Below are 14,851 nucleotides of genomic sequence, written 5' to 3' on the forward strand. Positions count from 1 at the left end.
AAGCAGGAAGCATGAAGTCTAATTTGGCTGTTACGGGCCACTTAGAAAGAGTTCAGCAGTGGTCTGTTCGCATTCTGCACATTAACAGAGTCTTTTTGGCTGCTCAGCACGGTAAGAACTGAATGCACTGATTGTGACTTGCTGATTGTGTTGCTCACTCTGTGAACACACATCTGCTGTTACACTCCTCCCAAGTCATGACGAGGATAACATAACATAAGCACAATATGGTACAGTAGCCTTATAGCAAATACCACTTTGATATTTGAGTGATTTGTTAATGCTTTTTGTCATGAATTTGTTGTCATCACTTTGGAGACATTCACCCTTGCTGTAAATAGGGGGGTGGGATTCAAACTAAGCAAATGATGTTTGCATGAGCTTTTATAATGAGAGAACTGTTCTGTGGGAAAGCATTGGCCAGCCAGGCACAGAAAGGCTATCCAGGAAAAAAAGATTATGCTACATAGATTTATGGAAACCTACATGTAGAGTTCATGGTTATATGCTGAGCTTGAGATTTGAGGCTTTATGCTGAAGGAAGAGACCATCTAAATCAGACGAGAGGCAAAGGCAATCTTGTACTAAATAGACATTGTGCAAAACGTGTGTGCATAAGTTGCAAAATCATAGTGTTTGATGATGATAGAAATTAAACTGATAAATCATTAATTAACTATTGTTACACAACAGCTGATAGCTGCATGACTTGTCCTTGCAAAGCCATTCTACTTGTGTCACATTCCTCTCACACAGCAGACTGATAGTGAGCTTTTGGAAGCCGTCATCTTACTTCAGCAGCAGCTCTGTAATGCACACACACTACTATCTAAATAGCAGCACTCTTTGTGGCGTGCCAACATTTTTCACCTGCTACTTGCCCACACCCAGTGGACGTTTGCCACATCCTTTCGCACATATACCCCTGGGCTGTCTGATTGCGGTTAAAAGGAAATTACAATTAGTTTAGATGGTAAGAGCAACACAAATTCAACATCAGCAGGTGGTCCCAGTGAAGTCTCAAATCATGTTTTTTTATGTGACCTCTTTTGCTCCGTTAAAGTAGTAAATGCTTAATTAAAGATGAGATGCCAGGTTTGGTGAATAAAACATAAGCAAAAATGTCACAACTCTCAAATACCGACCTCCTGAAACTTTGATTGTAGTTTCTATAGGTTTGCGTAAGACGTACATGCGCATATCCGGGGGCCACATATATGAATACGGCAGACAGTTGAGTGGATGAACAGCAAGCGTGTGTCTTGAAGTGTAATCATCCGTGTTAGTGCTAATTTAATCAGCTGTAGCACATACTCAAATATAGTCTGGGACATGCGAAAATGGTGTTTCAACTGTTCATCGTCAAAGTTCTGTAAAACATCTGCCCAGAATATTTAACCTCTCGGCTTCTCCGCTTCCATATGGCCCGTTCGCACTCGATCCAAAATGCTGCAGCTGCTTTGTCTATGGTGGGATCTTTGTGCACTGATTGTAGCTGCCTCGTTGCCACTCTTCCATTGATGTTGCAGATGCGTCCAAATACATGTAACCTAGTATTAATATCAATGCTAAACTGTCATCATTGCGGAGAAGTATGTAGGCCCAGGCACTGCCCCTCCCATAAACCATATGGAGAATTTGTAACATGCATGAACAAGTTTGGCACATGTGCTACATGGGTGAATGAGCACATGTGCACAGTGTCATAATCTGATTCTCTGATTGATGTCCAGTTTTCGCATGTGAAAGGGGCTATATAGTACGACTGGATATGACACTTCTGTGCATCACTGCTGCGTGAGGCGGCTCCTTTGCACAAAGCCTGATGGAGTTTTGCCAAGTCCAGAGTCATTCAGCTGAGTCTGACTGGAAAGCAGTGGGTGTGACATGGAGGAGCCCCATATCAAAAGAGATTTCAGTTTGATTCTGCTGCTGGCATTGTGGATGTGGTGGTGTTACTTTCCAGGGCTGGCTCATTGTCAAATTGAACACCTGGCTGCCCTCTTAGCACTTCATAAATAAATATTTAAGAAAAATAAAAACATGCCATTCAATTTATCAGTGAGGTTATGGACATAAAAAAAAAGTCCAAAGTCACTGTATCTTAAAATAAGAAGCTTTGTGGAAGGCTGTCAGAGCACGCGAGATGGTCATCATCAGGTTTTATACAAACTTGTGGAGTCCATACTAGCTCGAGTGGATACTCATACTCTTGGACCCACTGTATCAGGAAGGGCACAATTGTTGATGGACATTTTTGAGACTTGAGCACGGCAGTGAAGACCAAGTTTGCAGTTGTTGGAATTGCAGGAACAATATAGTGAGGCAGTCCACATCAAATCAGACTTCTCTGACAGAAAAGGGATTCCATGACATTACCAGTGCAATCACAGTATGTCATATTATGTCATTTTATCATTATATGATCCAGTATAATTTTCTCATGCAGATAGCTGAAGGATTTCCCATCACAGCTGACCTGTGACTTCCATTCCTGAGCATAGTGTTGAGAAATTGTGTAATTCTGCGGTATCTCTTTGATTGTAATATTGCAGAATCGATGACACACAATTGCAAGTATTTGTTTAAGCATTTTCATCATCACATTTTTCATTTCATTATTATCAGTTGAGCATTCGTTGTGGTTTCACCCAGCGCCACCTTTGTCTTTCCACCAATGTTGACAAGGGTGTGTTTCTTACATTCTCAAACTGTACCAGATATACAACTGTCACTCTGTTTACAAATTTCACAATTCATTTCATATTCCAGTCAGCCTACAGGTTTTATCATGAATAATTAGATTTCATAGAACATCAGGTTCCTGCCCCTTCTTTTGCAATGCCAGCAGAAAGAGCTGATGTAATTGTTGTAAGTCAAGTTGAGCTCTTGCTTTGCATGAACAAGCACAAAGAAACTGTCAAATTATAGGCCATAAATGCACGTGTATAAGAAATAAATGACAGACAGACAGACAGCAATTTCACTTTTCAAAGATAGTAATCACAGAAAGACTTCTAAAGGACTTTGATTACTTCTCCTTTCTTAAACAGAGAGTTACCTTCTTGAAGTTACTAAGTGTTTGTGCAGTTGTAATAGGGTTTGTTGCAGACCCTGCTGTGTTTGCTAGCGCTCTGTTCTTGCCAACAAATAGCAGATCAGTCCAGTGACACGCAATAGTATTTCTGCAGGAGCTGGAAAAAATTAGATTTAATAACGGGTAGTTTGATCCAAGCAGTCTGAACGGCCAAAGACACATTCCTGCTACAGTAATGAATCCCAAAAAGAATGACAGTCCTGAGTGGTTGAGCTTTTGTGGTAGATACTGCTTTTTTTTTAGTTTGTGTGCACACCAACAGGAACATGTCACACACAATTTACTGTATATATGATTACCGGTTTTGTATAACCCTTTGTAAAGTGTTATCTCACACTTTTATCACTTCATTATCTTTAATAAAGGTATGGGTATGTTAAAAAAATCAAAACCAGCATGTTAGAATGACCACTTGATGTCTTGGCTTTTATCACTACTGAATGTGCACAGCTCCTGCCTTGTGATTCCTTCTCTGTGGTTACACCAAAATCACACTTTAATGACCCATTGTTCTCTGCCTCATTCAGCTCCAATGAATGACTCCATCTCTGTCTGCATGTACAATCAAATACAAGACACATCGACTTGCTGTTTGTTCATCTGATCCCTGCTCAGTTCAACTACTGAATGATCTGTATGGGTGAGAAAGCATTGAGTTGTACTGCTGAGGAAGCAGTGTGAGTTAGAGCCTGTGAAGACAGTAAAACTTTTGTCTCGCTCATCATTAATAAATGATGTTCCACTCATGTGTTTGTGTTAGGTTGTGTATGGTTGTTAGCTTTGCTAGTAAAGCAGTTGTCATAACTCGGGCTGTCATGATATCAGATTTAAAGATGTTAGTGTGACGTTTATAGAATAATAAAACATTTAAAAAAACAGTCAGATTCACTTTTTATGGAAACCAGAAATCTCCCACATTGGAAAGCCATCCTTCATTTGGGGTCGATGGAATGTCTTGCTTTGGTCTGCCATCATGGTACCACACTCTAAGGTAGTAGCTAGCTAGCTAGTTACTATGTAACTAGTTACTGCTTACTATGACTAAGCGGAAACTGAAAGAAAAGGAATTGATTTAAGCCTTGCTGAATTACGTACATGATATTATGTTAATGAAGAAAATTATTTCAACATTTCCTTAAATATTGCATTTATCATCAATAGCGGTATGCTGTGACACCCCTAGTTTTAACTAAACTGCTAGCCTCGAAAACAAAAACAGATTATAGTCACATTGGTGATCTGGCCAGTTGACAGTTGAAGTGTAAACAGCCCATACATCGGATGGTAGCAGATATCACAAAAAAATCCCTGTTTATTAATGGACAGAGTTGAGTGAATAGTAACAATGTGATGGTAGCTTTGGCACTTTGATAACATGAAACCGTGTGTTAAAATGAAACTAACCTTATTTTGTGTCTGTAAGAGCTGAAGAGTAGTTCATTTTTACAAAACCACAAAAACTGAAGCTCAGATTTACCTCTGTGCTCACGGTAATGACCTTTTATTCACTTCACACTCAATCTGTTGGACTGTTTTTTGTTTTTTGTTTTTTTTCTTCATTTGAAGTCCTGACTGGTGTGGTAGCTGTCCATATCTATGGCCAAATCAGATTGTATCCAAACTTGTCTAGCCAGACAGATATGAAACATTATGCAAGCCAGTCTTTTGTATGTCCTGGACAGACTCTCCCAAAGCAGAAATACACACCTGTTCAAAGGGTTAGTGTTCAAAGCAAACATTTACATTAAACGTTGTTAGTTGGGAATCCATGACGGTTTAAATTTCACATCACACCGTATCTGGCATCAAAGCAATGCCAGAAGTAGTTTTTTGTCCTGTTACAGCCAGGCATTATAGAGGTGTAACTGCAGCTCCCTCCCAGACAGACTCATAGCTCACGGTTTCCTCCTTGCCTTACACCCTCAGGCCTGCTGTTGCTCTCGGCTGAAAGTGCCAACTGTAGAGGTTGCTTTCATTTTTTTGTTGCACTGTGGATTAGCCAAGAAAGGCCCTAAATGAGAGGTTACAGACTTGTAATTTTATTTCAGTTTCATGAGCTAGTCCAAGGCGGGCATTGTACTCTGAAATTGCATTAGGGATATTTTCAGACTGCTGTCTGTCGACACTGCTGGCAATCCCAGCAACTCCACGTGTGCTCTGCTAACAGCAAACCACATTAGATCATTGACTGTCTTAGGGTTGGGGGACAACAGTCCAAGAGACATTTATAACCTGCCTAGTAAAGAAAAACTGGCATGTAAAATCATGACTTTGTTGACTGTCTTCAAACATGTTCCTTAGCAATCAATAAATGGTAGATGAAGTTTGGGTAGCCTGCTAATAATCTCATTCAATCAATAAGTCCGTTTATTTGTGTAGTGCAATTAGCAATTAACAAAAGTCATCTCATGACACTTTCCATATTGAGCAGGTCGTGATCATACTCCTTGATTAATGTATTTACAGAGACCCAACATTTCCCCCATGAGCAAGCACATGACTGTGACTGTTGTAAGAGTTGATGGTACAAATAGTACCAATCTTTCAGTCATTTACAACTCAAGAGAAATTGTTGCATCTTTGCTAAAAGATAAATGGCTCCAGTTTTTGCAATTTGCTTGTGGGACTGTCCCAGGCTATAACTGCTTATGACTCTGTGACTAACCCAGATAATCTCTAAAGCACAAATAACATGGCAGAAAATAGCTGTTCTTCGTCAGGTCAGAAAAGAAAAGACAACAGTCAGGACTCTGGCTACAGTGTATTTTGGAGCTTTCACTGAAACAGCAAGTTGAGCAACTTGGTAATGTCATAAAAAGAGACACTGTGGTTTTAACTGCATCATGTGCAAATGCAAACATCTTTGTCGTTTTCTGTAATTTCCTAAAATATTTTGAAAGTTGTGTAGTAGTTGGAATACGAAGTGGTTGTAATTAGTTTTCACCATGGCACAGCCACTATTTCGCTCACTGCCTTTTCATTTCTCTTTGTAATTACTGGTTTTGTAAAGTCTATTGTAAGCCTTTATGTCTTGTTTACATTCTCTGGATTCCATTTGCATACATGCACATATTCTTGAAATCATTGGATTAGTATAAATTAGCCTCTTGTGACAAGGAGACATTTCTTGTATCGTGCAAACAGTACCTGTCAATGAACCAGCCCCGTGCAATGAGTATACTGGGTTAAGTTTGTGTTGAGGGTTTTTTGTAGTTGCAGTGAGTACAGCATGTATTTGTGTGTGTCTGGTGTGTGTGGTTGAAAGGCCTGCCTTTCACTCCCAACACATAATTTTTCTGGCTCATTCATGTACCCCTCCTTTAGCTGCAGGATGGCCTGCATTCACTGTATGTGTGTTTTTTTCTCAATGTGTGTGTGTGTGTTTCTGGCACACCTGAATCTCGCCATCTTTGACAACAAATTGTTACAGAACATAACACGAGGCTGCAGCATGCGACATGTCCGCCGCTTATGAAATCACTGTCTCCAAGTAGGTAGGTCCCAGGTAACATCAAGTCCCAGCATGCATCTGCTCTGGTATTCTACACTAAACGACTCATCTAAGTGTACCATGGAGGGTTGGCAAAGTCACATGCTTGTAGGTGTCACAACAAAGTCTCTCAGTAGACTGTGAAATATTTTCACCTCTATAATGATTCTCACTTGACAGTCTTTTAAGCGTTTTGCAGCTGTTATGTAAAGTGATCTAAATATAGTTTGTTATGTAGACCTTACTGACGTAAAATTAGTATGTGTTTGCACACTTGTTTGCAGTGCATGTGACTATGATTGTACACACACGGTTGTGGTATGTGCATAGTCTCACAGACAGAAACCTTGTGACTATTTTCTTTATCGGTGAGGTTGAAGGTCCATCTTGAGCCCATGGAAAGATGTTGTTTGTCTACAAGGCACTCCGGTCCTGTGAGTATGGATTGGAATCGAAAACTTGTTCCAAATTGTCGATCCATCAGAATCATACGCCTCTTAGCTTATACTAGTTTTATCAGTGCTCTTTTCTGACAGTTGCGCAGATCAAAACAATGACGTCAAACTCACGCGTCTATGCTGTTGGAAACTTGCAATGAGAAAGTGTCATGGCAGAGAGGAAGAAATGGTCCGTAGTGTGATTTCCTGAAGATAGACGATCACAGTACTAATCGTAAAATGATCATTTCAAGTCAGGGGGAAAACACCAGCAATATGCTATAGCATCATTCTACACAACATGGGCCTTAATTCCAAGAATGTCATGTATTTGTATTTGTATTTATATGTTATAATAATATTAACGCCAAGCAGACCGGATTAGCAGGTTTTGTCTTCCACTAAGACAGATCTAAATGAAAATGATTGCTGTATTAATATTATCTCATATCATCCATTTTTGATGATGACAGACTGCCATGCTTTACAGAGAGAGACAGAAATCCTGTGTATGCCTACTTTTTATGCACACAATAAATAGATCAGGAATCAATTAAAATGAGATTTGTGATAAATAATCATCACGTGGATGAATGGGTAAAGGAAAGTATTAGAACAAGTAGAAGAACCTGGTAAGATCAGAGAAAATTACATGACTTTAATGCAGCTTTTAAAACCAGGAAAAGACAACATGTATGACAAATGTAATCACATCATGATGATGTCTAAAATCTAAGATATATAGTCTCATATGGTGATAATGATATACTATTGATAGACTGCACAGCCTTACTAAAATTTAAACTTACCAATTTCCATCCCAATCTTCGATAGCCACTTTTTTGACCCAGGCTTTTGGAATGATAAACTTTGTTTCAGCTGTTTTTGTCAGAAAAACAAGCTACTGAACACCTCCTTCAGATTCGAGTGATTCAAGTTGATGCCAGAAACACTTTAGACGAGGTCAAGGCCAATCATCTCTAAACAAAAAAGAAATTAACCTCCTGTCTTTGATGACTGGACCCCAGAACACCACTCCCCTAAGTGTCCACATGTCCCTAGTTTGCAAGGGAGAAGGGGGTGGCTTAAGCATTTCCCTGTGTGTTTTGGGAGCTGGCCTACTTTCTGTTTGTGTATTGTCTCTGTGTGTCTGCCCTTCTGTTTTAGTTCCCTTGGTAAGGGCCCACAGGCTCTGTTCTCTCTGAGGCAGCATTCAGTCCAGACTCCTCAGGTTTGGTCTAAACACTGGTGAAAAAACCTCCCCTTTATGTAGCATGGGATAGTAATTTTTTTGTGCAGTCTTTGCTAGATTTACATTCTTTGTATTGGGGGGATAAGTGTATTCTCTGTGCAGATGAATGCTGCCATTAAGCAGGGTGCAGGGCTTCAGATAGAACTCAGCTGAAAGACGGGCTTGTGGTGGTTACATAAGTCTGTCTGCGCTGTGTCATCGTGCTGCTCTGATGAGCCAGGCCCTGGCCAACAGTGGAAATGCCCTCAATAACCAGCAGCAAATGAGCATTTTGAACTCATTACATTTACTATGCCTTACACACACATGAATAGCTGTAACTAATATATGTGCCTCATACTTGCATTCAAATCCAAAGCCGGTTCTAGGTGTAGTTAATGTCTATTCATTGTAAAGAAAAAGCAGTTTTTTTTCTCCAATACATACGTAGTTGTCAGATATGTATTCTTCCTCTTTTGATGGAGGATAGTTGTTTTCTACACATTCAGTCTTTGCCCTTAGGGCCCTGACACACCAGGCTGACAGACGGCTGTCGGCCAATATCAGAGCAGTCAGCGAGTGTTTGTGGTGCTAGTTGTTGCGGTGTGTCCTGCACTGTTGACACTAGTTGGCCCTTTTCCGCATCATTTTGGTCAATTGAGTCCAGTTCCCTGCAGGGTAGTAAATTGATATAAATCACTCGGCTGGATTTTGCTGCTCAGTTATGGGAATCGATGCACAAGAAGAGAAACGGAAAGCGAGAACACCTTGTTCTGTTGTTAAAGCATCCAAGATTTCACCCATTTAGTTTGGTTTCTCCCTATTTTTCGCCTCTTCACAAGTGACATTTGATACTTTTCACCAAATGTGTGTATATTTTCAGTTTTCTTTCCTCCACTGTGACAGTAAACTGAATATCATTGGGTTGTGGCCAAAACAAGATATTTGAGAATGTCATCTTGGGCTTTGGGAAACACTGATCAACATTTCTCCCAATTTTTGGACAATTGGTAATAATATTCATTAAGGATTACACATGAAGAAAATAATCATTAATTGCAGCCCTAAATTGATTACTAAGTAACTTGGCAATGACAGTGCTCAAGTTGATCAAAGCCTCAGATGCTGTAGCACTATACTGGCTCTGTATCTCCTACATTAGTCAAAACACACACTTTGAAGTCAGAGATTAAGACGTTCTTTGTGGTCCCATCAGAACAGTGGAGTTTGTGGCAAACTAAACAAACTTTCAGCTTACTGTGTAATTACTGTAATACCCAGATTTGTTATCTCAGAACACTTAGCATGTGTTCAAAATTATATCAGCTCACAGTGGTAATGGATAGCATGTGCTAGTCAGCTACACACCAGTCTCAATTTATTTGTATGCCAACATATACAAGCTAAAACATGCAAAGAAGAAATAAAAAACAACAGTATGTTGATATGGTTAAGAAAAAGCTTATTTAAGGAAACAAACAAGACAACAAACATTGTAAACTACATGGAGTGACCTCTATTTGTCCCTGTGTGTCTCTCTGCAGTGGAGGGGGAAGGTCAAGGTCGCATTCTCCAGCGGTTTCCTGAGAAAGACTGGGAGGACAGCCCGTTCCCACAAGGCATAGAGCTGGTAAGTCAACACTTCCAGACGTGTTCCAGCGTAGCTCAGGGGCAACAGACTCTTAACCCATTCAGGGTTAGGGGTTAAATTCCCTGGGCAGCTCAGTACAACATCTAGGGGTTGATGTATTCATCACGCTCTGAACAGGATGAGAGGCAATTTTATGGTAATTGATAAATGTTAGGGTATCAGTTAGTTTATTGGCTAATATTGGTGTAACACAGATATAGTGGTATCAGCCTGTATGTTGTCCGATATGAAAATTGTTATGTATGAACATATATGTTATTATGATGCAGAAAAAGATGTGTGCGGTAATTTACGATAAAAGATTCCCATTGAGCTTTACTTTAAACTTGTAGATATCCTGCATCCAGAACACATTTTACTCACGTGTTTGATTAACACACTTGCGGGATCACTGCAAGAAATGTCTGTGTAACATGACATGTAATATTTGATTATTATATTGACTGAATTATGTCTCCCTAATGTCAGTATTGGCGTCTATCAAAACATTTTGTCGGGCTTTACCTATTGTGCTCTACTTTTTGTGCCTTTAAACTAACAGGGTCTTGTGGAGTGTTGGCGATTATATAATTATATTATATTATACAAAAGCTAAGAATATATTTCTTACATCAACTAGTGAGCTTGACAACCAGTACGAACCAGTTTACTGACAGGGGTATTTCCAGGTTGCTATTTCATCTCTTCTTTCTCTTTATAATGACTCATAGACCTCAGTACCACTCTGAGGCAAACCTTTGTTTAACCATATTACTTCTAAGGATCTAAAAGTAGCCCAATCAGTATGTTTCTTGTTCTGTCCAACAGTTTGGTGAAGTGTAATTGACATTGTGTCAAGGGCCAACTGTTGGGCTCTATACCTATGTTTTAAAGAATATATGAATATGTAATCAAAAATATTTTTGCTTGGAAGAAACCAAAATAAATGCTATGTCATGGAGAATGAATTTAAGGAGATCTAGGATTTATTATGAATGGCTGTCTATGGGATTTAGTTTTCACATTAGTGTTCAAGAAAAAGGACTGCATGTTCAGAACCTGAGCAGAATTGAGGAGGTGACTTGTTTTACTTTGCCACTTCCTGCAAGTGTTTCACAAATATATATTAATGTCATGGCAGTGGAGGGCCTCTACAGTGAAACTGAAAGTGTCGACAATAAGACATGCGTTCTTTGTTTTGTAGCTTAATCCTGATCCTATATCTTAATAGATATGTAAATGTCTCTGCACAGAGCTCCATCTCTTAATACTGGTGCAGGTTAGTCGTAATAGTGTGCATAGCCATGATAAACGGTGTAGCCAGATCTGTGACCTTTCTCCACAGCACTGTGTCAGTGCAGGAGAAAGATCTTGCTGCACCGTTCATCATTCTGTTACAGGGGAAACACGCCCTGGCTTGTTTGTGTGTTAGGTTGGGGGACTCGAGCTGCCAGTTTGTTTATGTTCGTGTCATTAGCAACCAGGTTAGGGTTAGGGTAACCCGCTTTTTTCAGCTAGTAGGCTGCTAGCGTGGAGATTATTGCTGTTATTTCCTGTAGCAACGGAGACTTTGAAAATGGTAACCCGCAGAAGGGAAGGAAAAAGCTAACTGAAATAGCAGCCAGTTGCAGACTTATACCAACACTGTAAAGTCTGGTGTGTCAGACTGACTCTGCTGAGTGTTCATAGCATCACAGGTAGAGCCGCTAACACCGCTAACATTTCATGTTTTGCAAGTAAATAAGACGTACTCTAACGTCTTTAAAGTAACTACATTGTGATTAGAAATGAGAGCAAAACATACTACCACCTTTTTTCACATGGTTCAGTCTAAACTTTGGTGGTGTCATTGTTCTATAAAAGCAGGCGGAACATTTTCAGAACCTGTTTTGTTGCGTCAATGATAGCCCTGCCCAGGGTGAATCACCCTGTGGTGCTGAAAGAACAGATTACTTTCTCATATGTCACCTAGGTTGGTATGTACACTAACCTTTTTATTATTTTCTTTTTATTCCCTTCTTTCCCATCAACCTATGCCCCCTAAATTTCTTGTCACCTTTCACCACCTTCACTTCTTCTACCTTTTCTCTAGTTCTGTCAGCCCAGCGGTTGGCAGCTGGTTCCCGAGCAACAGCCTGCCTCTTTCTTTGTAGCGGTTTTGACTGACATCAACTCAGAGCGTCACTCCTGTGCCTGCTTTACCTTCTGGGAGGGCCTGGACAGCTCACAGGTGAGACAGATGTCACCTGTTCAATGTCTTGATTGTTGTTGGTGCAACAATGATGACATGATCCCTCACTGGTGTCCGATCTAGACCGCAGGACGGGTGCTATACTGTGTAGCAATTTTGGTCATGTGACATCAAAGAAATTACTTACATTGTAGAAAACATCCTTAGAGACACATATAATAGAAAATTGCCTTTGCCTAAGTATAGTGCATAATACTGTGAGCAGTAAATGTGGAGTAACTTTTTAGGGCATGTGTTTACAACGTCATTTTAATACAGGCGTTAACATCTACAATTTGGAGTGTTTGTCTCCGATGTGACTGTAGTTATATCTTTTCTTCTCTGTGTTCAGCTGCAGAAGGCCAAGCCCAGCGAGGTGGATGAGGTGGATGAGGAGCCTGCTGTCGTCCAATCAGCTCAGGTCTTCGCCCCCAAGAGCTTGGTGCTGGTGTCCCGACTGGACTACACCGAGGTGTTCAGGGTACGTTATTGTTATTCCACATTTTTATTTGTTCCACATTTTTATTTCTACTGTTTCTTTGATATTGCATGTATGTTCAATGTATGTTCAATGTTTGTTATTGCTACTGGATGCTTGAATTTCCTCCGGGATCAATAAAGTATCTATCTATCTATCTATCTATCTATCTATCTATCTATCTATCTATCTATCTATCTATCTATCTATTGTTTTACTTTTAAGATAAACAGGTATTTATTCGAAATAGAATAATGGTAAAAGATATAACCTATAGATATTGTGTTATTACTCTCTCTGTCTGGCCCTGTATCATGTTGACCTTTGACCTCTGTGTCTCTCCCTCTTGACTGAACAGAACTGTCTAGGTCTGATCTACACCGTCCATGTAGATGGCCTGCCTGTCCCTTTGGAAACAGTTATTGGAAATCTCCTCACTTGTGTCATCCCCATTGCTGGAGGGTCCCAGGTAACAGCAGGCTTTCCATCTTTTTTTTTTACGCAGACACCTGCACAAACTACACTGCCCTCCAAAGGCAAAAGTCAAAGATCATGATGTGATGTCACTTCAGTCTTGCTTGTTATGCTCCAGGTCTTTGGCTTTGCTGGGTAGTAACACTCCTTATGTTACCCCACACCTTGTTTAGCAATGTAGCTTATCATGGCAGTAAGCAGTATAGAGAGGTAACGCCTGGCACAGCCTGCATGTAAAGCACATCTAGCTCTGACTGCTGGCATTGCTAAACATGCATCCATGTTAGCCTGGTGCACCAGAGAAAGGTCGTTGGAGAGGTCCTGACCTTGTTTCGTATAATGCGTATGAATTAGAATATGCACATGCATAACGTGACTGCACCTGTTTTGTGCATGCATAATTGAATAATTTATGGATTACTATCTACAGAGAGTCATGAGGTACTAAATGCCACTTATCTTCTTCATGGAGCTGGTTGTACAGCAGATCCCTGTCTCTGGGGGTGGGGGCTCAGCTCATGTAAACACACTTTAGTGTTGATCTTTTAACATCATTTCAGTTCATCTGTATCGTTACGGGCTCACTGTGAGACATCAATTCCAAAGGTTTGCGAAACATAGCCCTCTTTGTGGATGATCAGCGGCACAGATGTAGACTGGATCATTACAATTTGCAAGCAGTGTTGGCCATGGACGAGAACCACAGTGCTTTGATTTAAAGTCAGATGAACAAAACAAACATGTTTGTGATTTCAGATTAATTAAACAGTTAATTTCTCATTTCTTGATTTATGTTGTCTTTTTTCTTTTTCTTTTTTCTTTTTTTACTATGTTCACTCATTATTTTTGATATTTTGTAAGAACCATTTTTTCTTTATCTCACCCCAAGAAAAAATAAGTTTTTCAGTTTTTGTGCGTGTAAAGTTAATAGGTGTAATTTCAATGTTACTACAAGTACTCGTGCACATGGCGCACATTTGGGAGGAAGTGTCTATTTTCTCTAAATGCACATCAGCTGAACCCTCGCTGTGGTTTCCAGATGTTATAATCCATGTGTGTCATTTTTGTGCACTCTACTGTACACTGGTTCCTCTGTGTTACAGATAAATGAGTCCCCAGTTTGTAGTTTAGAAAGGGTTCCACAGGCCTGTGACTGGCTCCTGGCCTGTCTCCAGGTAACTTTACCGTTCTACAAGCTTCACCAATCAACAACCAGCTTGATGTTATTGATTCTGTTAATCAAACAGACCAAAGTTGTTTTCTTTTCTTTAAGGAATGTGTTCTTTCTTGCATCATGTGTGATTGATGGTGCTTGAGCTCTTCTTGATCAGCTTTTTTGTGTGATTTGTGATCAAACAGGATCATGTTAATCATTCAAACATTTCCTTTCTTTTTATCTTCTGTTACGTTTGTCATCAACTTTATTTGTTGCAGCCATTAAGCATTTTGGATACTGATTATTTGTTTCTTCTCAAGCAGCCACACAAACACATCCAAAGCTGTTGCTGTGCAGGTCGTAGTTCAGTTGCTTAGTGACCATATGGGATGGCAGATGGCCTCCTGCCGGGCAGCACAGCGTCTGAATGAGAGAATCAGATCTAATCAGTATTAACACACATGTAGACCCAAACAGCAGAGGCTAATTCTTAGCTCTCGTCACACGATAACACATCTGAAAACAGAAACAATGCTAAACTTAATGCTTAGTTCTTTATCATCCTCTATCATGCTAATGGATTCTGACTAAAATGGTACCAATGGTTTCATTACAGAGCTGGATAATA

At 40.0% G+C, this 14,851-nt stretch overlaps 1 protein-coding gene across 3 annotated transcripts in view; it reads left to right on the plus strand.

Annotated features, from left to right (window-relative positions):
- sbf1 (SET binding factor 1) overlaps positions 1-14,851 on the plus strand; it is a 62,795-nt gene that overhangs the window by 13,284 nt on the left and 34,660 nt on the right. For 2 of the 3 annotated variants that reach the window (XM_037122365.1, XM_037122366.1), the window contains exons 2-6: positions 9,800-9,885; positions 11,978-12,115; positions 12,468-12,596; positions 12,952-13,062; positions 14,171-14,242. In XM_037122365.1, the coding sequence (XP_036978260.1) occupies positions 9,800-9,885; positions 11,978-12,115; positions 12,468-12,596; positions 12,952-13,062; positions 14,171-14,242 (536 nt within the window). The remainder of the gene's footprint in view (positions 1-9,799; positions 9,886-11,977; positions 12,116-12,467; positions 12,597-12,951; positions 13,063-14,170; positions 14,243-14,851) is intronic. The other variant, XM_037122367.1, reaches the window with a different exon arrangement.

The sequence above is a fragment of the Acanthopagrus latus genome, chromosome 14, assembly GCF_904848185.1.
Source record: "Acanthopagrus latus isolate v.2019 chromosome 14, fAcaLat1.1, whole genome shotgun sequence".
Lineage (NCBI taxonomy): Eukaryota > Metazoa > Chordata > Actinopteri > Spariformes > Sparidae > Acanthopagrus > Acanthopagrus latus.